Source organism: Psammomys obesus, unplaced genomic scaffold, assembly GCF_907164565.1.
Source record: "Psammomys obesus unplaced genomic scaffold, mPsaObe1.curated_primary_1811, whole genome shotgun sequence".
NCBI classification, from domain to species: Eukaryota; Metazoa; Chordata; class Mammalia; order Rodentia; family Muridae; genus Psammomys; species Psammomys obesus.
The window spans coordinates 5,790,354-5,811,025 of NW_026585626.1; the positions used below are offsets into that span (position 1 = coordinate 5,790,354).

A 20,672-nucleotide genomic window follows, 5' to 3' on the forward strand; every position below is an offset into this window, starting at 1 on the left:
AGTGAGAATTTTGGCTTCTTTAAAACAGAGAGAGAGAGAGAGAGAGAGAGAGAGAGAGAGAGGAAGAGAGAATTCCAAATGCCAGCTACAGATAGTTTCTTTGAGGTTATAACACATGGAATTCTGGGGACTTTCCAGAGGCTGTATAAATGCTAGAGTCCCATAGGTGTCTGGTTGGTGGTTAGATGCTATTGTTTGCTGTTTGCATTTTGTTAAATAGTTGTTTGAAAAGAAATGAGACGAAATTGGGTATCCTGACAGCAAAGATCAAACTTGCTCCAAGGAACTCGATGGCCCCAATCAGCAGGAAACAGTCTAAAGATAATGATACCCACTTTCCCTTCTATCCTTTTTTCTCTCCTACTTAGTGTTAGGGGGTTGAAAGGGGAAAAATAAAGGGATAGAGAAGGGTGGAAGAGAGAAAGGAACCCACAAAGCAGCAAATTCTGGCTACAATATAGATATGGATTCAGAAAAGGCTCAGGGCCCAGTATAGTGACAGGACACGCCTTTAATCCTAGCATTCAGGAGGCAGAGACAAGAGAATCTCTGTGAGTTCAAGGACAGCCAGGGCTATGTAGTGAGACTCTGTCTTGAAGAAGCAGAAGCAAAAGAAGATGTCAAAGCAGAGGAGGAATGGAGGAGGGAGAGGAAGAGGGAAGAAAGAAAGAAAGAAAGAAAGAAAGAAAGAAAGAAAGAAAGGAAGGAAGGAAGACTGATTCAAGGGGTGGAGAGATGTTCTCCCAGAGGCCTCTGTTGGGTACCAACACCCACATTAGGTGGTTCTCAACCATCTGTAACTCCAGCTCTACCTTTCTCTGGCCTCCATAGGCACCTACTCTGACATCCTCGGACAGAGATAAGCACATGTGATTGGAAGTAAATCCTTTTCCACCGTGGGAACCTTGTTCTTTAGCCATGGAAGGGCCCTCATTAGGGAACAAGGAAAAACCAACAATGCCAAATGCAGTGGTTAGAAAAATGCCCCTCCCCAGCCAGGCTTGATGGCACATGTCTGTAATTCTAGCACTCAGGAAGGCAGTGGCAGATCTCTGTGAGTTCAAGGCCAGCCTGAACAAAGTGAGTCTACAAAGTGAGTCCAGTAGGCCCATAGGGAGTGTCACTATGTGGAGGTGTGTTCTTGTTGGAGTGGGTGTGGCTTTGTTGGAGGAAGTGTGTCACTGGGAGTGGGCTCTGGGGTTTCAGAAGCTTAAGCTAGGCCCAGTTGCTCACTGTCTGTTCCTGCTGCCTGTGGGTCCAGATGTAGGCCTCTCATCTACTTCATGTAGAACTCTCAGCTCCTTCTCCAGCACCATGTCTGCCTGCACGCTGCCATGCTTCCCGCCATGATGATAATGGACTACACCTCTGAACTGTAAGCCAGCCCCAAATACATGTTTTCCTTTATAGGAGTTTCTATGGTCATGGTGTCTCTCCACAGCATAGAAACCCTCACTAAGACACCAGACCTCTTTAGTACCTGGCTCTTCACTGATGCTCGGTGAGTATCTGTCAAATGAATTACTTTTAATTAACAGTGCGTAGGTTTGCAATTACTGTTTTCTGCTTCAAGCATTGGCTGTGATCCTGATGCCCCAGGAATCCTGGCTCTGCTCTCTTCTGTCAAGTCTGCGCAAGACCAGCAGCTGAGCCCTGGCTCCCTGGCTCTGCTCGGCCCTCTCAGAGAGGTTGTGCCAGGGAAGGAAACAGACAGGATCTTTGTCCAGTGACTGACGGTAGGGGAAAGAGAGCTTCCTTGCAACTCCCCCTCCAGACCCACTCTGCAATTTCCAGATTCCCACTCTTCCTCCAAGGAGCCTGCCCAGACCATCGCTTCCTCTATGTCAGGCACCACTACCAACTTCCCCCAGGCACACAAATGAAAAGCTTTGTGAGGTTCCTGTGTCCGTTATAAGCCTTCTGTGTTGTGCCAGGACTAGAGGGCACAGCCTCCTACCCCGTCTGATAAGAGAGACACAGTCCTTTTCCTCCCAAAGTCTCAGTCTGAGGGGCAGGCAGAGTCCAGTCCCAGAAGGTCCCATTTACAAGAAGAGGCAGACCTCGCTCAGAACAAAGCAAAACTCCCCAACCTGAGTAAGGACCGCCAATGGGGGTGGGGTGAGGCGGGCCGTGTGAGCTCCCGGCCCACCTGGCCTCGGCATAGCCTGGGCTTTGCGTTACCACCCGAGGTCGAGGTCGCAGAAGCAAAGTATCCAGAAGAGCGCCAGAAAAGAGCCTCAGAGGGCTGGGTAAGATCAAAGCTAGAAGTCTCTCTCATCATTACGCCCAAATCCGGTGGGCGGGAGGCAGGGGCTTGCACGGGGGTGGTGGCCTCAGGTGCTGGCCCGCCAGCACACAGAGGGGTCCGCAGGTCAAGAGCACATCCAGCAGAAGCAGTTTGAAGAGAAGCAGGCGCAGTGCGCTCAGCCGCAGTTCCTGACCCGGTGTCCCTGCAGAAGGAGGAGGCAGGAGATGTCCCCAGGAGCTCTAGAGCTTGCAAAGGACCCGGAGGGCCTGCCCTCTGTGTTGGCCATTCTCTGCCTCTTTCTCCAAGGAAATTCCTTCCAGGTGTCTAACCTTAGTTTCTGGTACTAATAAGTGCCTACTTAGTGCTCATTTTTATTTTATTTGGCGGGGGAGGAAGCCTGGCAGGAATGAGCATCTGATGCAAAGAGTAAATAGCTCAGCATATCTGGGCAAGAAATGGGCGTTTTGATTATTAGCCAGTGCGTTTCTCACCACCTCAGGTAATGAAATGAAGCAGCTGCTCTCACACTGAGACCCCTTGCCTCTCCCCACCCACCCAAGGAGAGCCATCAGGCCCTCATCTGTGCTGCTCCCCGGGAGTGCAGGAATTAGGCTGAGATCCATAGACCCCAGGCTAGCCTGAAGCCCAGGCCAGCCCGGAGCAAAGCAGTCCCTTCACTGGAGACTTCTCAGCCCCCCTCCCCAACTGCAACCTCATGGGGCCCATGGTGAAAGCAGAACTGAACGCCAGCCACCAGGTACCAGCACTCAGACTCTTGATCCCAACCACCATCCTGCCCCTACCCCTGACCGCTCACCCCAGAGAGGTTCCTGAAAGCAGGTCCTGGATGTGGGTGCTTCCCCTGTGAGCCAAGAAGACAGGAGTGAGGACGATGGGCTGGGTGGACACCTCACAGTCCCAGAGGCCTGGCCCCGTCAACTTGCAGGGCATATGGACATGTGCAGAGACCCAGGTCTCCTCCCCTCCCTGCCTGACAGTCCCGTCCCCTAAGCAGCACCTCCCCTCCCTCAAGGAGACCATTCTCTCAGAGCTTTGGTTGGAAGGCAGGGCTTTTTTTTTTTTTTTTCCATCAAGCATTCCTCTTTGGGAAGTAATGAAACTGAGGTGATCCAAATGCTCAGTCATGACAGTGCTTGCTATACAGGCACTGGACCTGAGTTCTAGCTCCCGAACCCAGGTTTAAAAATAAACAATCTGGGCTCGGTGGCAAAGCCTTTAATCCCAGCACTCAGGGAGGCAGAGGCAGTTAGATCTCTGTGAGTTCGAGACCAGTACAAAGCAAGCTCAGGACAGCCACGGTTACACAGAGAAACCGTGTCTCGAAAAACCAAAAATAAAATTTAAAAAAAGCCGGGGGAGGAGGGGAGGCTGGAGAGATGGCTCAGAAGTTAAGAACACCAGCTGCTCTTCCAAAGGTCCTAAGTTCAATTCCCAGCAACCACATGGTGGCTCACAACCATCTATACTAGGCTCTGATGCCCTCTTCCGGCACCCAGGTGTACATGCAGATAGAGCATAAAATAAATGAACAAATAAATCTTTGTAAAAATTAAATAAATCTTTAAAAGGAAAAGAAAGGGAAAACAAAAAAAAAAAAAAAAAAAAGAAACAAGACAGCCAGGGCTACACAGAAAAACTGTCTCAAAACAACAAAAACAGAGACAAGGCCTGGTGGCCCGTATTTCTAGTCCAGTGCTGGAGAGGTGGGCACAGACCATGGGCTCAGTGGCCAGCCAGCCTGGTGTGCTTGGCTCGGGAGATGGCCTAGTTGGTGAAGGGCCTTCCCGAGTGGGAGCCCCAGCACCCTTGTAAAAAAGCTGGGAGCAGGGCGTGGTGACTCGTGCTGGTCATCTCAGCACTTGGGAGGCAGAGGCGGGCGGCTCTCTGTCAGTCTGAGGCCAGGCTGGTCTACAGAGCGAGTTCCAGGACAGCCAGGGCTACACAGAGAAGCCCTGTCTTGGGGGAAAAAAAAAGAAAGAAAGAAAAAAAAAAAGAAAAAGAAAGAAACATTTCGGGCAGTGGTCGGCATACAGTAACTTGGTGTATAATGGGGCTTATTCTTTAACTATTGTTTGGCCTTACAGGCTTTGATTACGTGTATATGAACTGTTTATATAGATGATTTATATAAAACGTGCGTATATGTACCTATAAACAACCCGTTAAAAGTTATTAACATCTCTTGGAAATCACACAACAGAGACTAGATTTGCTTTTCTTTTGTTTTTTGAGACAGGGTCTCATGGAGCCCATGCATGCCTTGAAATCACTATGTAGCCAAGGATAGCTTTGAGCTCCTGATCCTCCTTCCTCTCCTCAAGTGCTGGGATTGCAGGCTCCAGAGGGAACAGCTGCAAATCTCAGGAATCACGGCCTCGAGGCCATGCTACCAGAGCCAGGCTCCACCCTTACGTGTCCTTCTGCCTCATGCCCAGAACCTACCCTCCCCCGCTCCCATTCTTGTCCCAGGCTGTTAGAAAGGACCCCAGGCTCCATCCCTACCTGTCAGCTGGAGGGGGGCTGTGCTCCTGCTCTGGCCTCCAGCCCCGGGCCTGGTGTGGCAGACCAAGGGCTCCCAGGTTTGCAGCTCTTCGGAAGGCAGGGAAAGCTGCGCCAGGCTAGTCCAGGTGCCATCCGGTGCTGGGGAGGGCCCGTAGCTGAAGGCCTCCAGGGCACTGCCGTTGCCGGCTGAGAACCAGACGGGGCTGTCGAGGCCGGGGGGCGAAGCATCCAGGACCAGGCAAACCACGAGCACCTGCTGCCTCCCATCCAGCAGCACCGTGATGGGTGGAGCCAGAGAAGGAAAGGGGATGCCGGCTTTGCCTGCCAGAGAGGAGAGCATCCTGGGTTTCAGTCGTTCCCTGCCCTCCTACCATTCCCACTCAGCACTGTATCCTGCAGTCCACCCTCCTCCCTTCTTGAATTTACTCATTTCACCTCCCTTCTTCCTCCTACCAAACTCTTCTTCCTTCCTTCCTTCTCTTTGGCGTGTGGGTGTCTGTGTACATGGAGTGTGTGTTTGTAGACGTGCAGGCGTGTGCGTATGAATGCCTGTTCGCGCACAGAGGCCAGAGGAGGACATCGGCTGACCTGTTCTAGCACTTGTCCTCTTGTACCCGTAGGACAGGGTCTCACTGGCCCTGGAGCTAGGCCTGCATCCAGCAGGCCCCCAGTGATCCTCCTGGCTCTGCTCTCCCCAGTGCTGGGATTACAGGCACACTTAGAGCGATGCAGTTTCTCACGTGGGTGCTGAGGATTTGAACCCAGCTCCTCATGCTTCTGCAGCAAGCATTCTGAATCACTGAGCCGTCTACACAGGCCTGGGGCCATGCGTTCACCTACCCTCTCTAATAATTCACCCATCCTCCGCCGTTCTCCCTCATGTCTCCCCATCTATACTTTCTGAGCCACCCTTTTGGTGTTTTTGAGACAGGGTTTCTCTGTGTAGCCTTGGCTGTCCTGGAACTCACTTTGTAGACCAGGCTGGCTTCAAACTCAAAGATCCGCCTACCTGTGCCTCCCGAGTGCTGGGATTAAAGGCACATGCCACCACTGCCTGGCAACCCCTTTCTGTGCCAGCCACTGGGTATATGACCCTGAGAAAGACGTTGCCTGGGCCTTTGAGGAACTCAGTCCCGTGGGAAGCGCATTAGCTTCGTAAGCAAGTGCTTACAATACCGAGTTGTGTGCCTCTCGGGAGGGAAGCAGAGGGTGCTCCCAGGATTCTTAGAGCTCCCCTCCCCGGAAGGAGTTAGCTGAGCCCGCTGCAGCTGTCCATGAGTGTAAGCCCAGCACCCTCGAGGCTGAAGCTTGGAAGCTGACAAGATGGCTTACTGAGTAAGGGCTTGTTGCCAAATCTGAGTTCAAGCCTAGGAGCCCTCGTGTCAGAGGGCAAAAACTGACTCCTGAAGTTTGTCCTCTGAGGGCGATGCTTGTGCTCCAGGGTGTGCATATGAGCATGAAATTTAAAAATTAATGTAAACTAAACCAAAAGGAGGAGGAGATGAAGCTCTGAGGAAGGATGTTTATCTTTAACATGAAGCCCCATGTTCGGACCCCAGTGCCATCGTGGGACTGTCAACACACAGGAATGAGCTGGCAGTGACATGGGCTAGCAAACGGTTCACTTTTTACTATGTTCCAATCAGATCTTTTTCACTTCGTTTTGGTTTGCTTTTGAGACATCGTTCTGTGTAGCCCAGGCTAGCCTCAAAGTCCCCATGGGACCAGGGACCACTCTGCATTCTGGATCCTCCTGCCTCCACCTCCAGAGCACTGGGATAATAGGCATGCACCCTCCCCCACCTCCCCAGGATTGAGCACACACCATGCCAGGTGCTGGGGATTAAACCCCCGCCACAGAGTGACACGCCCAGCATGAAGTCTTGCTCTTTTTTTTTTTTCAGGTTTTATTTATTTTACGTGTATGAGCGTTGTGACTGCCAAGAGTGTCTGCACACATGCCTGCAGCGCTCACACAGGCCAACAGGGGCATCGGATCTCCTGGGACTAGAGTCACAGACAGTTATGAACCACCATGGCAGTGCTGGAAATGAAATACGGGTCCTCTGGAAAAGCAGCCAGTGCTCCCAACCACTGAGCCGTCTCCCCCCCACCCCTTTTCCTCTTTTTAGAAGACATTCACTTTGCATGCTGGGCAGTGATGACGCGCCCCTTTAATCCCAGCGCTCAGGAGGCAGAAGCAGGCCAATCTCTCTGAGTTCAAGGCCAGCCTGGTCTACAGAGTGAGTTCCAGGGCAGCCAAGGCTACACAGGGAAACCCTGTCTTGAAAAACCACTGCTACCACCACCATAACAAAATTTACTTTGCGTTTGTGAGACAGGAGAGAGAGAAGGCAGAGGTGCGTGGGTAGGTGCCTGTGGAGGTCAGAGCAGAACTGGCAGAGTCAGTTCTGTGCTTCCTCAATGTAAGCACAGTCTCAAATGTTGACAACTGAAAATAAACTCATACCATGGACTCTGTGTGGCCAACAAACAAACAAAAACAAAAAACAAAACAAAACAAAAAAGCCCCAGGATGCCAGAGAGTCTTGTGGAAGATGAGTTGAAGGTAATAGAAGGCCAAATAACTGGTCTAGGGACCCTGAACGTGTATCCAGTCAGCATTTGAACTTGAGCCTCTATGACCACAAATCTCATCGTCTTCTTTGCCTTGAAGAATGTCTAAAACCCTGTCACATGACGCATTGGATCAAGCCACAGGACTGGCCTCTGAGTCAGTCTCCTTAACTGACTGAGATCCAAGTCTCCCCAGCACCAGTCGAATAGAATGGTTGTGAGGAGCATTTGGGAATATTATTTGCATTAATATCACCAATGCTCTGCAGACAAAGAGACTGGGGGGGTGAGGCCCAGAGCCCTCAGCCTCTGGAGCCCATTCAGCCTCCACCTTCTCCATAAAACCTGCGTGGCTGTCTCTCCTGGCCCCAAGCTCCTCCTTCCCAGAGTTCAGGCCTCCTGCTGAACCTTCTCCCAATCAGGAAAGTCCCCGTGACCAGTCTCCCACCGAGGAACTGAACCCTGGCTAACTGGAGCTAAATGCTTGGCAAGTGGCTGACACCTTGGCATCTGCTCTGAATTGGAAGTGAACTTGAGATGCCCTGGCCCCTGTTGTAAGGGGGTACTCTGAGGGCGGGAAGGACAGCCCAGGACCTCACAGAGCTGCATCACCCTATATCCCACAGCACAGCCTTGGGTCGGGGAGCCTCTAACTCCCCACCCAGTTTTCTCCTTTTCTCTCCTATGAGTCAGTCCTGGGGCTGAACCTCATGCAGGCTGACAAGGCAAGCGCACTACCACTTCCCCCCCCCCCGCCCCGCGTCTCCCTTGTACAAATTCTTTTGAGGCAAGCCCTCACTACGTTGTCCAGACTGGCCTTGAACTTCACCTTCTCCTGTCTCAGCCTCCTGACTACCCGGGGCTGCAGGCCTACTTCACCAGCTGAGGGGTGCTTTCCCTTCTCTGTGTCTGAGAGGGACAGCAGGCCCCGCTGACACTCCATCTGGAAGAGGTTATGAGGCCTCAGAACCAGGTGGCCAGGGATCCCATCCATCACTGCAGAGCTGGTACCAGGGAATGGGCTCAGCGGCAGCCAAAGAGGGAGGGCGAGAGGGACTTACCTGTGGGCAGGCCCTGACCCTTGAGGGCCAGGAGCAGCAGCAGCCATGTCCTAGCCATGGCTCAGTCGAGAAGAGGTATGAACCAGCTGCAGCCTTGAGCTACCTGCTGGGTGAGGAGGCTCCCCTGGACTGCCTCCCAGGCTGTGGGCCCAGCTGCAGCTCTGAGGTGTGGGCTGGGGGAGGAGGCTCCCCTAGACTACCTCCCAGGCTGTGGGCCCAGCTGTACCTCAGCTGCTCTGCCAGGAGCTGAGCCCTTTCCCAGCCTGGCAGTTCCCAATGCTCTCTGCCGAGGACCTGTGTCAGGGAACTCTGGTCCCACTCTCATCCCAGGAGCTGGGCGCTCGTCCTCTCATGCCCTCCTTCGTGCCCGAAGAAAGCACGTCACAGTCCTCGGAGGCTGTTCTTTTCTTTTTCAGGACAAGGTCTGTCTGTGTAACAGAACCCTGGCTTGTGTGGAACTCGCTATGTAAATCAGGCTCACCTCCCTCCTAAAGATCCACCAGCCTCTGCCTCCCGGGGGGGGGGGGGGGGGGAGCTGGCCGGGATTGAAGGTGTGGGCCACCAGCCTGTTTCTCAAAGCCTTTCTCTCGCCTAGTCCCTGGCTCTACTTGAGGGTGACTGTCATCCACTGGACAGAGGGTCCCAGGGGGGATGGTGAGACCTTGACATACAGCTAGTTCTTCATCCTTCATGTCATCCTCCTGCTTCTTCAATTCACACGAGAGCAACCGAGGCTCAGACAGACTGAGTGGCCTGCCCAAGGCCACGATTGGCAGAGCCAAGGTTAAACACTATTATTATTATTTGTATGGATGTTTTGCCTGTATATATATGTCTATGTGCCATGTATGCGCCTGGTGCCCAGAAAAGCTAGAAGACAACATTGGATCCCTTGAGCACAGAGTTACGATTGGTTGTGAGCCTCCATGTGGGTTCTGGGAATTGAAACCAGGTCCTCTGGTCCTCTGAAAGCAGCCATTGCTCTCAACCATGGAGCCCCCGACGCTGTTCGTGTAACTTAAAAGATGCTCAGACAACCTCTTGCCATATGGTTACACCTACTTTTGTTGTAATTTATTTTACCTTAATTGTTATTTGGGGGGTGCTGGGATTGAACCCCTAGGGTTTCCTGAAGTCTAAACAAGTACTCTACTGCGTCCCTACACCAATATCCATTTTCAATTTAATTAAATCAGTTAGTTAATTGGCTTACTTTTACATTCAGAATTTTATTATTGACTAACGTGGTGGCACACACCTCTAATCCCAGCACTTGGGAGACAGAGACAGGTAGATCTCTGTGAGTTCAAGTACAAAGTGAGTTCCAGGACAGCTAGGGCTACATAGAGACCCTGACTCAAACACACACACACATACACACAGACGTTGTTTTAGATTATGTGTGTGAGTCCAAGGCCTTGGATCTGGAGTTACTGAGGGTTGTGAGCCACCTGACCTAGGTAAACGCAGGTCCTCTGCAGAGCAGTATGTGCTCTTCATTGCTGAGCTGCCTTTCCAGTCCCTACTTTTGAGACTGAGTCTCAGGCAGCACATCTGGCCTTGAGTTTGCTTTGTAGCCGTGGATGACCTTGGTCCTGCCTTCACCTCCCAAGTTCTGTCTGGGCTATTAGTTTTCTTTCTTTCCCTTTCTTTTTCTTTCTTTCTTTCTTTCTTTCTTTCTTTCTTTCTTTCTTTCTTTCTTTCTTTCTTTCTTTCTTTCTTTCTTTCTTTCCCAGAAATGGCTCTTATGTGTAGCCCTGGCTGTCCTAGACTGGCTTTGTAGACCAGGCTGGCCTCAAAGTCACAGAGATCTGCCTGCCTCTGCCTCCCCGAGTGCTGGGATTAAAGGTGTGTGCCACCACGCCCAACTTGGGTTGTTTATTTCATTTGTTTATTTATTTATTTATTTATTTATTTATTTATTTATTTATTTATTTATTTATTCATTCATTCATTCATTCATTCCTACTCCCCTACACATCTCCCAGCTACACCCTACATGACTGCTTTTTTTTTTTTTTTTTTTTTTTTTTTAATAATCCAGAGTCCAGTTTGTGGTGTTTGCTGGAATATTGGCTGAACTTGTCAGAATCCTGTTCAGGTAGCCGCAGCTGCAGTGAGCACAGGAATGCAACAGCCAGCATTTCAAAGCTCTCCTCCCTTTCCAGCCACCCTTCCGTGATGTTCCAAGAGCCTCGGGGGTTGGGCTTGATGTCAGTGTCTCATTTGGAGCTAAGCACACAATAGACCCTCGATCTCAGCATTTGGGCCAGCTCTGAGCTGTATTAGCTGTTCCCCTGCTTCCCTGGCCAAGGTTGAAGGCAGCACTGTATAGTTTTGTTTTTGAGATAGGGTTTCCCTGTGTAACCCTGCCTGTCCTGGAGCTCACTATGTAGACCAGGTTGGCTTCGAACTCACACAGATCCACCTGCCTCTGCCTGCTGAATACTGGAATTAAATGCATGCACCGCTGCTGCTCCAATTATCCAGGCACCAGGCTGGACTAGAGAAGGTGAGGCTTGGCTGTCTAAGGATCTCAGTCTTATGCAGTGAGAACTTAAGACAAAGAACACAAGCCCCAAAAGAGCTTCAAAAAGCAGGTTCATTTATTGGGGAAAGAGGGAGTACTTACGCCCCTGTGCAGACAGCCATAGTCTTTGCGCTTGTAGTCACAGCTCTGAGGGGCAGGCAGAAGCCCCAGAAGTTCGTGGTTGTTCTCATTTACAAATTTGTAAAGAGAATTTGTAGCCCAGCATGCTTTAATCCCAGCACTTGGCAGGCAGAGGCAGGTGGATCTCATGAGTTTGCGGCCAGCCTGCTCTACAGAGTGAGTTCCAGGTCAGCCGAGGCTACACAGAAATCCTGTCTCAAAAAAAACCAAACAAGACAAACGAACAAACACTAAATTCAGGTCCCCTTGAAGAGTAGCAAATTCTCTAAACCACTGAGCCATCTCTCTAGCCTTTCTTTCTTTCTTTTTTTTTTCTCACGATATTGCCCAGGATGGACCTAACTCTATCTTCTGGCTCCAGGTCTCCCAAGTGCTGGGATTACAGGCCCTTGCCACCATAACCAGCTGGTTTCCAAGGGTCTAGATAGCTATCCCAAGTGTGAGTAATTCCTATAGTTTTGTTGCATTTCCCTAGTGGTTGGTAACATGGAGAGGAAGGCCTTATTTATTTCTTTAGAAAGGGTCCCATGTAGACCAGGCCAGCTTTGAACTCTGGTCCATGAGCCACCGCCACCTCCAGAGTGCTCGCAGGCCTGCCCGCTTTTTTCAGTCCTGTAGGTTTTTGTTGTTGTTGTTATCATTTTAGGGACCAGTAAATGGATTTTAAACCTAGAAAGCCCTTCCGTGTCTAGAGAATCGATAATCTTCTCAATTCTGCTTTCTGTTGGAGCTGAGCACGGGTTGCATGCTTGTGTTACAGGCAGTATGCTAGTGGGTTCCAGGCCAGCCATGACTGCAGTGAGACCCTGCCTCAAAAAAAAAAAAAAAATGAAAGGAAAACGAAAGCAAAAACAATTGGTCTTTTTTTTTTTGAGAGTGCTTAATTTAATCTCACTGTTTCTACCTTTTCTCCCAATAAGAGACAAATTTTAGTGAGAGCAAAGCACAGAGATCTTCCAAAGAACTAATTAATTGCTCAAGATTACCTGCAGATTAGCCCCTCCTGACCCTTTCACAGCTTTATTTCCTCCTCTTTATTCTTGTGCCAGCCTCTACCCATTTGTGCCATTGTGCTGGGAGGGCAGTTTTAATGGCCACTTGCCTGCCTGCTCCTGACCCTGTGCAGAGACCCAGGGATGGCTTTGGGTGCTGAGGGCTCCTGTTCCCAGGCCCTGTGTGGCCAGGTGCAGCTCAGCGGTGGCTTCCCGCCAGGGGGTGGGAGGAGCGGAGACAGGTGTCCCTAACGACTCTGCCTCTGCCGTTCTCCAGCCTGGGGAAGTGCTGGCCCGGGCTCAGAGACCACAGTGCAGCTGGGAGAGGGCTCTAGGGACAGGTTGCCTTCAAAGGACAAGAAGGCGAAGATCCGCAGTGCTAGCAGCTGCTGGTTGGGGATCCATCTCCAGCCCAGCTCCTGGGGCACAGGGGTAGTCAGTCTGGGAGATTCCCCTGCCTGATCCTCACATCTGTTCCCTCTTTCCAGGAGCCCCAAAGTCTCACTGCTCCCTCACTCAGGGCAAGTACAGACACCTGCATGAACATACCACTTGCAGGTCAGGTCAGCCATGAGACCCTGCCTCAGAAGCCCTGCCTCGGCCCTTAACTGCCTGTTTCCAGCTGAGGAACCCAGGCTGAGGAAAAGCAACTTACAAAAACCAAGCTGTGTGGGGCTAGGCAAACCCTCTACCACTGAGCCATCTCCTCAGCCTGGATCCTGCCTCTTGCAAAATCTCAGTGTTTGGCTTCTACATGGCCAGGGGCGCATGAACTGCGGTGCAGCAAGTCTAGTCTTCAGAGCAAGGCAAGGATTTGGGCAGCCCTCCCTTGCCTCTTTTTCTTTCCTTCCTTCGTTCCTGAGCTGTGATTGTAAGTGTACGTGGCTGCTGTGTGTACACATGTGTGAGTGAGGGTTCTGGCTTGCACAGAACATTATGGGGTCAGAGGACAACTTCAGGAGTCCACCCTAGCCTTCCACCTTTGAGACAGGCTTTCTTGGTTGTTTGAGTTGCTCACTGCAGCCTAGCTCCTCAAGCTCCCACAATTCTCCTCTTTCCACCTCTTATTTTGTCTAGGAATCTAGACACGTGCTACCATATCCAACTTTTAGGAGGGTGCTAGGGTCCTCAAGCTTGCTGGGTAAATGCTTTATCTTCAACACCCTCCGTCCATCTTCCTTCTTTCTTCTTCCCTCCCTCCCTGCCTTAACTCCCACCCTAGACATCTTGCTAAGAAGCCCAGATTAGCCTGAGACTACTATTCTGCCTCCCGTATGTTAGGATTATAAACATGATACACCACACGTGGCTCACCTCTATATTTTGTTTATTTGTTTGTTACCAGACAGGGTTTCTCTGTGTAGGTAGCCCTGGCTGTCCTGGACTCACTTTGTAGACCAGCCTGGCCTCGAACCCACAGAGATCCATCTGCCTCTGCCTCCCTGAGCGCTGGGAACACAGGCGTGCACCATCGCACCCGGTTTACCTATACGTGTCTTAATGGTTTGGATAGGGATGTTTTCTGGACCCTTTAAATGTGTGGCTAAGACCCAGTCCAGCGTTCTCACCTCCAAAAAAAAAAAAAAAACTGATTTCTTCTACAGGAAGCCAGGGCAGTTCTGGCAATTTTAAGATTGTTAACTGTGGGCTGCTATTAAATCTTTATGGTATTAATTAACCAAACAACAGGCTATTATATAGTGCCCCTCCCAGGCGCTGGAGCCAACATATTAAATCCCATCTCTTGGGCGGGTATCCATGGAAATGAAGTTGGATAACCTCACACTCCAGGGGCCTGTGTTCCCCCTCCTCTCTCTCTCCCACCCTCTCTCTGAGACAGGGTCTCATGGAGCCCAGTCTGCCCTCTAAATTAAACTTCTGACCCTCCTGCGTTCTGGGGGGCTCCGTGGACCGCGCCTCCAGGGGAACTGGCATGGGACAAGCGAGATGGAGCACGTTCAAAGTCCGGAAATCTCAAACTTGAGATTTAAAATCTCATCCTGAGAACGGAAGGCGTGGGACAAAGCTCTCTCTTGGTTTTGTGCCGCCTCAGGAGTGTGTGGCACAACGCCCAGGTGGCTGCAGGTGTGATCACATGAGCGCCTCACCTGTTGTCTTCCCCCACAGAAGGAGAGCCTTACCAGCATCCTAAGTCCCAGCCAATGAGACACATCATCCTCCAAGCCCCGCCCCACTGCCCAGGGTTTATAAAACCCAGCTTCACATGAAATAAATCACCATCTCCTTCACCGAAGGACGCCTGAGACTGGCAGTTTATCCTGAGCTGTAGCACCGGGAAAGAGGGGCCTCACCGCTGGAGTGAGCTCCGTGGGAGTGAGCTGCTGGCCGGTCCTGAAGCTGCCGGGCCCTCCTTGCCATCTGACTCAGTCGTGGAGCCCTGGGCTCCCCTCTGCCGCTGGCCTGATGCGGACAGCTCAGCTTAAAGAGCAGTAACACTTACTGCAGAGAAAACAGCCTTTTCCCGAACCCCCGGCTGGACCAGGGGCTGCGTGACACAGAGCTCGTTCCATGCTCGCTAAGGACTCCGAGTTTTACCTTTTTTGTGCCAGAGACCGATGGCGCTTAGACCTTCTGGCAGACAAGTGCGCTCTTTTGGCTAGGCGCCCCAGCGGCGTCCAGTGGCCGTTCCGAGAGACATGGAACTACAGGCCTCCATCTCCCGAGAGCTAGAATTGCAGGAACACAGCACTGTGCCTAGTTTCATGTGGTGTTGGTGATGGAGTACATGGCTTCATGCAGACTAACGCTCTATCACCTCAACTACACCTCCAGCTCAGTTTATGACCTTGTGTGTGTGTTCAGACAACGCACGTGTGGATGTCAGAGAACAGCTTATATTCTTGCTTTTCAGCCTCTCGAGGGAGGGTCTGTCTCGTTTCAGCCACTGTGCTATCTATCTGTATATCTGCATCTATGCTATGCCTGTTTATCATCTATATATCTATGCCATGTCTCCAACCCATCTCAAGGCCCCTGTCCTCCTACCTTTCTTGCTTTTGCAAATGAAATCCGGGAGGCCAGGCCAGGTGGGGGAGTTCATGCCGGAATCAGGCAACTGAGGTAGGAGGATAGGGAGTTCAAGGCCTTCCTGGGATACACCATGAGACCCTATTTTTAGGAAAGCCAGCAGCCGGGCTCTGGTCGTGCACACCTTTAATCCCAGCACTTGGGAGGCAGAGGCAGGTGGATCTTCGTGAGTTCAAGACCAGCTTGGTCTACAGAGTGATTCCAGGACAGCCAGGGCTACACTGTCTCAAAAACAAAAACAAAAAACAAATAAAAATAAATAAATGGGGACACAGGGAAGGGCTCTGGTCACACCCTCACCTTCTGTATTCCTCTGTGGACACCAGAATAAGCAACATGGCCATGCAGAGCCTGTCACATCGTGTAGCTTTCCTCACAAAGAATGAGATCACCAGTCACATGCAGGTCCCCTTCTTCAATGTGAGAGGTCCATTCTCAATGGCCTGTTTCAGGTCTGCCCCTGGAAGGAGCCACATCTTGCATTGGTCAGGAAGGGCAGGACAGGGTGACACAAGGACACTGGAGAATCTAAGAATTTACTAGAGTCCACTGGCAGAGATGTGTGCAAGAACAAGGGAGTTCCCAGGATGCAGTGTAGCATCTGAGGGAGCAGAAAATGAACAGGCTCAGAGCCCTCAAACCAGAGAGCTGTGTGGAGGGGCTGCTGTCAGTGTGATCCTGAAGAGAGGGAGCAGAAAGAAATCTGCTGATATCCTACTCTTCCTTGCTCCTGTTGCCCTCCCCTGCCTCTTGGCCAGACTCCTAAAGCCAGAAGGTTAAGGGAGCCTACTGAATCAAGCGAGTGTGTCAGGTCCAGGTAGTTGGGTGAACTCGGATGGAAAAAAGGGCCTGTAGGGGCCATAGAAGACATCATTGAGGATCCTTAATAAGTGCCTTCAGGGCTGGAAAAACAGCTCAGTGGTTAAGAGCACTGGCTGTTCAGACCAGAGAGTTCAATTACCAGCACCCACATGATGGCTAACATCATGTCTCTGTCGCTCTTTTCTGGCTTTTGAGGGCACTGCACCCACGTGGTGCACAGACACAGACTCACATAAACATAAACGTAGGCTTTTAAAATGATAACGGCCTTCATCAAGCATCCTTTGTGATCCTCGCTAATCAGTGGGGCCATGCTGGGAAGCAGGGGTTGACAGAAAGTCTGACACTGAGATAAGTAAAAGAATTGGCCCCAGCTGCACGGTGGTGGTGCACACCTGTAATCCCAGTGCTCAGGAGGCAGAGGCAGGCGGATTGCTGTGGATTCAAGGCCACCCTGTTCTATAGAGGGAGTTCCAGGACAGCCAGAGCTACACAGAGAGACCCTGTCTTGAAAAATCAAGGAAAAATAAGTTTCACAGTGCTGAGGTGGGAACTGGACCCAAGCTTGAATCAAATACACTTAAAAATCATTATCTGTTGTAGGCATAAGTTTATTATGTAACTCAAATGCTGACTTCTGTATCCCCCATATTTGGTTGCAATCCTTGTTCTAAGAATCTACTGTCTCAATGCTGTGTAGAAACTGCTCCTCAATTGTCCCCTAATGTGAAAAAAAAAAAAAAAAAAAAAAAAAAAAGCAGCTTACAGCCAATTGCTAAACAGGGAAAAGAATAGGACTGGACTTTCTGCCAGCTAGTGGAGGAGGAGTTAGAGGAGAAAGTGAGGGATTCAGCCACAGGCGAGATGGAAGTGAGATCAGAAGAGAAGCTGGAGCAGAAAAGCTACAAAGTGCAAGTATCTCTGGGATGTGCGCCGGAAGAAAGCCAAACTAGCTTAGAGGGTTAAGAATGGACTCATAACTGCTCGGTTCTTGTGCTGTGAAGCTTGTTAAAAGAATATATTAGGGCTGAGGAGATGGCTCAGCAGCTAAGAGCACTGTCTGCTCTTCCAGAGGTCCCGAGTTCAATCCCAGAAACCACATGGCAGCTCACAACGATCTATACTGGGATCTGATGCCCTCTTCTGGCCTGCAGGTGTACATGATGACAAAACACTCACATACATACATTAAAAAATCTTAAAAAAATATGAGTCTCAATTATTTGTATGAGAGCCGGGTTAAGAGAGAAACTGAGGAATAAACACAGTTTTATAAAAATGACTAACAATCTGTGGACTCCTTATTTTGCCTGGCAGGTATTTCCATCACATCATGCGCCACTGTAGCTACCTTTTACCTCTCTGTGAGTTCTCCTTTTTCCAACCCTTTATCCCAGCCTTCCCTTATCCCTCATTCCACCCCCATCACTAGACAGGAGAGAAAGAAGGATCTAGGGGTGAAAGAGAGATCGAGATCCTTGAATCTAATTTCTTTCTTCTTTGAGCACGACTACTAACAAACTTCAACAAATGACCACCAACCACCAATCATGCCTCTTGGGGGCCCTAGCAATTGTATATCCTCTGAAAATTCCAAATGTCACACACTCACAGAAACTATCCCCAGCTGGGAAAACCACAGCTCTGCTAGAGCACGAGGCAAATCATAGTCCGCTGCTGTGACGAAGCCCTGTATCCCCACACACGGGGTTAAAATAAACATATTCCACAAAACGTCTGTGCTTTTTAAAGGGGCCAAAATTCCAGAATTCTCACTACAGGCCATCCCATGTTTATATATGAAAATTACATGTAGATTGAAATTGTCATAAGCCCTACTGCCTTGACATGGCTTCTGTCCCTGGGAGCTGTGATGTCTCCAAGCCAGCAGTTGCCACTGTGGGCAGCCACGTGCCCTCCATCAGTGCTTCCGTGGAGACGCCTTAGCTGAGAGTAACGGAAGTCACCGTGGCTTATGCTGCTATGGTAGGATACCACGGACTAGGCACTTTATAAAGAGAAGTGTACTGAGGATATACCCCAACAGACTGCTTGCCTAAAATGGACAAGGCCCAGGGTTTAGTCCTCAGTTCCCAAAAGGAAAAAAAGTTCTCTCCCACCGTTCTGCACAGGGAAAATCTAAGGTGGTGGTCCAGGACCGGTGTACAGGAGGCGCTGGAGCTGTAAGCTTACCTGGCACACAAGTGTGAAGTCCTGGTGTCCATTTCCAGAACCACACAATCCTGGACACACCTGTAACTCCAGCAATGGCAGGTCGGAGGCAGGAGGGCCAGAAGTTCAAAGCTGGGGCTGGGAGACGGCGTGAGGATCAGAGTGTGAATGACCACAAACCCAGGCAAATGCCAGGTGGGTGTGGTGGCAATTTTACTCTTCCAAAGCAGAGACAGGGCATCCCCAGAGATACCTGCCACGTCGGCAAGCCCTGGCTTTGCTTGAGAGGCTTTGCATGAGGAGCAAGAATGATGTAGAATGATTCCTGACATTAAACTCACATGTACGTTGTGTCCTCACACACCACACGCACACAGATTTTTTTTTAATCAAGACTATATTGTGAGTTCAAGGTCAGCCTTGGCTACGGGAGACCCTGAGAACACCATGGGGCTGGGCCCACCGTGAACAGTCCTACTTGTGGAGCCTTCACCCGCTTTTTGTTTTTTCACCCAGTGAGTTTCATGGGGTTGTTTACAGTGCAGGGTAAGCTGGCTGCGTCCTTTTCAAATTATGCAAACCACTGACTTCTGGGTGTGCCAAATCAAGCTGGTTGTTTTTCTTTCAGGATGTAGCCCAGGCTGACTCCGTGGCTCGAGCGTGTGACCTTACAGGCACGGGCCACCACAACCTGTTCAGGCTAGCTTTGGGAACTTCAGAAGCCTGAACGTCGGAGCTGGGAGGTGTAGCTCAGCAGACACTGTGGGAGAGGATGAATCCATGTCTCAAAACCAAAACAGACAACAGACAACAGACTCCAAACAACAGCACCCCACCCCCGCGATCTGATCCTTAGTATAATTAGCAAAATTAATGTGAAGAGCGTGCGAGAGCGCTCAGGAGAAGCAGACAGAATCGCAGCCTGGACCCCAGCGGGAGCCCCCCGCTTCTCGCTGCAACCTGTGCGTAAGAGAGGAGCGTCTTTGCAGCCGCGCCTCCCTCCCCACACTTGTCCCGGTGGGTTCGCACTTCACTTTTTGGCTAGTTCATCCCCCCGCCCCGCCTTTTTTTAAATTCCCTCTTAGCCCATCCACGCTGAGGAATGAGATCCGGATGCACTGCAGCTTCCGCAGGAGCACCTCGGGTCCCTGCGCCTAGGTACGGCCTCCCCTTTCCTCGAAGGTGGTTGCGCCCACGCCAACCCGGAAGTGCTTGAGGTCCGACCGGGGTCATGGATCCGCAGGGCCGCGTGTGCAGTCCGAGCGGAGCACCGGCGTCCGCCGAGCCTGCTCCGGCCTCGGTGACCCTGGCAGAGCTCCTGCGGCTGGTCCAGAAAGGCCAGGAGCTTCCGGGTCTGGAGAAACGCCACATCACTGCGACCCATGGCGAACCCACGGCGTCGCTGCTCCCGCGGAGGCCCAAGCCCTGGGAGGACGCGGGCTCGGCCGCCTCCTCCCGCACCACCGCCCTAGAAGCCAGGACGCAGCCCCCGACCGTGGAGGAGCCGTCAGGGGCCAGCCCGGAGGCCCAGCTCGGCGGAGGCCCAGGGGATTCCTGAGATCCGGAGGCGTGGCTGGATCCTGCAGCAGCTTGAGGGTCTGGACACCCGCCACCCTGACTCATGCTTCTGCATCTGCCCTGACCTGTCTCAGTCGGAACTAGTCTTCCTGGAGCAGTCAGCGTTGCCCAGTAATTTTGGTTTTGGACTCTGAATTTTAACTGTATAACGTGGTCCAATCCATCTGTGTAATTGAAACAAGTCTGTTAATTTCGTTTGTCACAGTAGCAGGACATGACTTCCCGGGTCAGCCTATCCTGACGATAAAGTGAACGTGGGACCCAAAAGGCATTTTGTAGTTGTTTTGGTTTGATAATTCGTTTCCGAAACGATGCAGCAAGTGAAATCCTTAGAAATCCTGGCTTTTGGAATCGGCGAAGGCAGGCAGTTTTTTAGTGCCTCCGAGGACCTGTGGGAGTCACGTGTCGGTCCCAGGAATCGAGCTCTGGCTCGGCAGCAGGCGTCTTTCCTACTGAGCTATCTCCAGGGCTGGAACTGGAGTTGTCAGCTGCCATGTGGGTGCGGATTTCTGAAAGGGCACCAGGCGCTCTCAACCGCGGAGCCACCTTTCCAGGACCCTAGGACTTGTTTGTGAAACCATAGATAAGTTTCACAATGTGCAGCATGTTGAGTCACATGCCCTGGCACCGGGTGAACAGCTCTGAGCCACTTGGCTCCCTCAAGGTTTTTGAGACAGGGTATCTTTATAGCCCTGACGGGCCTTGAATTCAGAGACCTACCTCTGCAGTGACAAGCTTTCTAGCAGGCTTCCAAACTGGCTCCTGGCATCAACCATTTCCTGTAACAATAAAACCTAATCGGCAGCATGGCAGACAGGAAGTCTACCCGTGTAGGTTAGTAACTAAGATAGACCCAGCTCTCCCCAGCAATGGGAAGTCCCAACCCTAGTTTTGGGGATTCAATCATGGTAAATTAGAGGTAAACACCCCGCAAGGTAAAACACCCATTTTACCTAACTTTGGGGCTAGAGCCATTCCCA

General features: G+C 51.1%; 2 protein-coding genes across 2 annotated transcripts; one reads left to right on the top strand and one right to left on the bottom strand.

The window, feature by feature from the left end:
- Positions 1–2,280: 2,280 nt before the first annotated feature.
- Positions 2,281–8,482, bottom strand: Ptcra (pre T cell antigen receptor alpha). The gene is made up of 4 exons (XM_055614656.1): positions 8,410–8,482; positions 4,772–5,092; positions 3,066–3,110; positions 2,281–2,450 (listed from the first exon to the last, which is right to left on the bottom strand). Exons 1-4 carry the CDS (start codon positions 8,465–8,467, stop codon positions 2,281–2,283), a joined length of 594 nt encoding a protein of 197 aa, XP_055470631.1. The 5' UTR covers positions 8,468–8,482.
- Positions 8,483–19,180: 10,698 nt separating this feature from the next.
- Positions 19,181–20,506, top strand: CUNH6orf226 (chromosome unknown C6orf226 homolog). Its single transcript, XM_055614876.1, has one exon. It carries the CDS (start codon positions 19,346–19,348, stop codon positions 19,670–19,672), a length of 327 nt encoding a protein of 108 aa, XP_055470851.1. The 5' UTR covers positions 19,181–19,345; the 3' UTR covers positions 19,673–20,506.
- Positions 20,507–20,672: the final 166 nt, after the last annotated feature.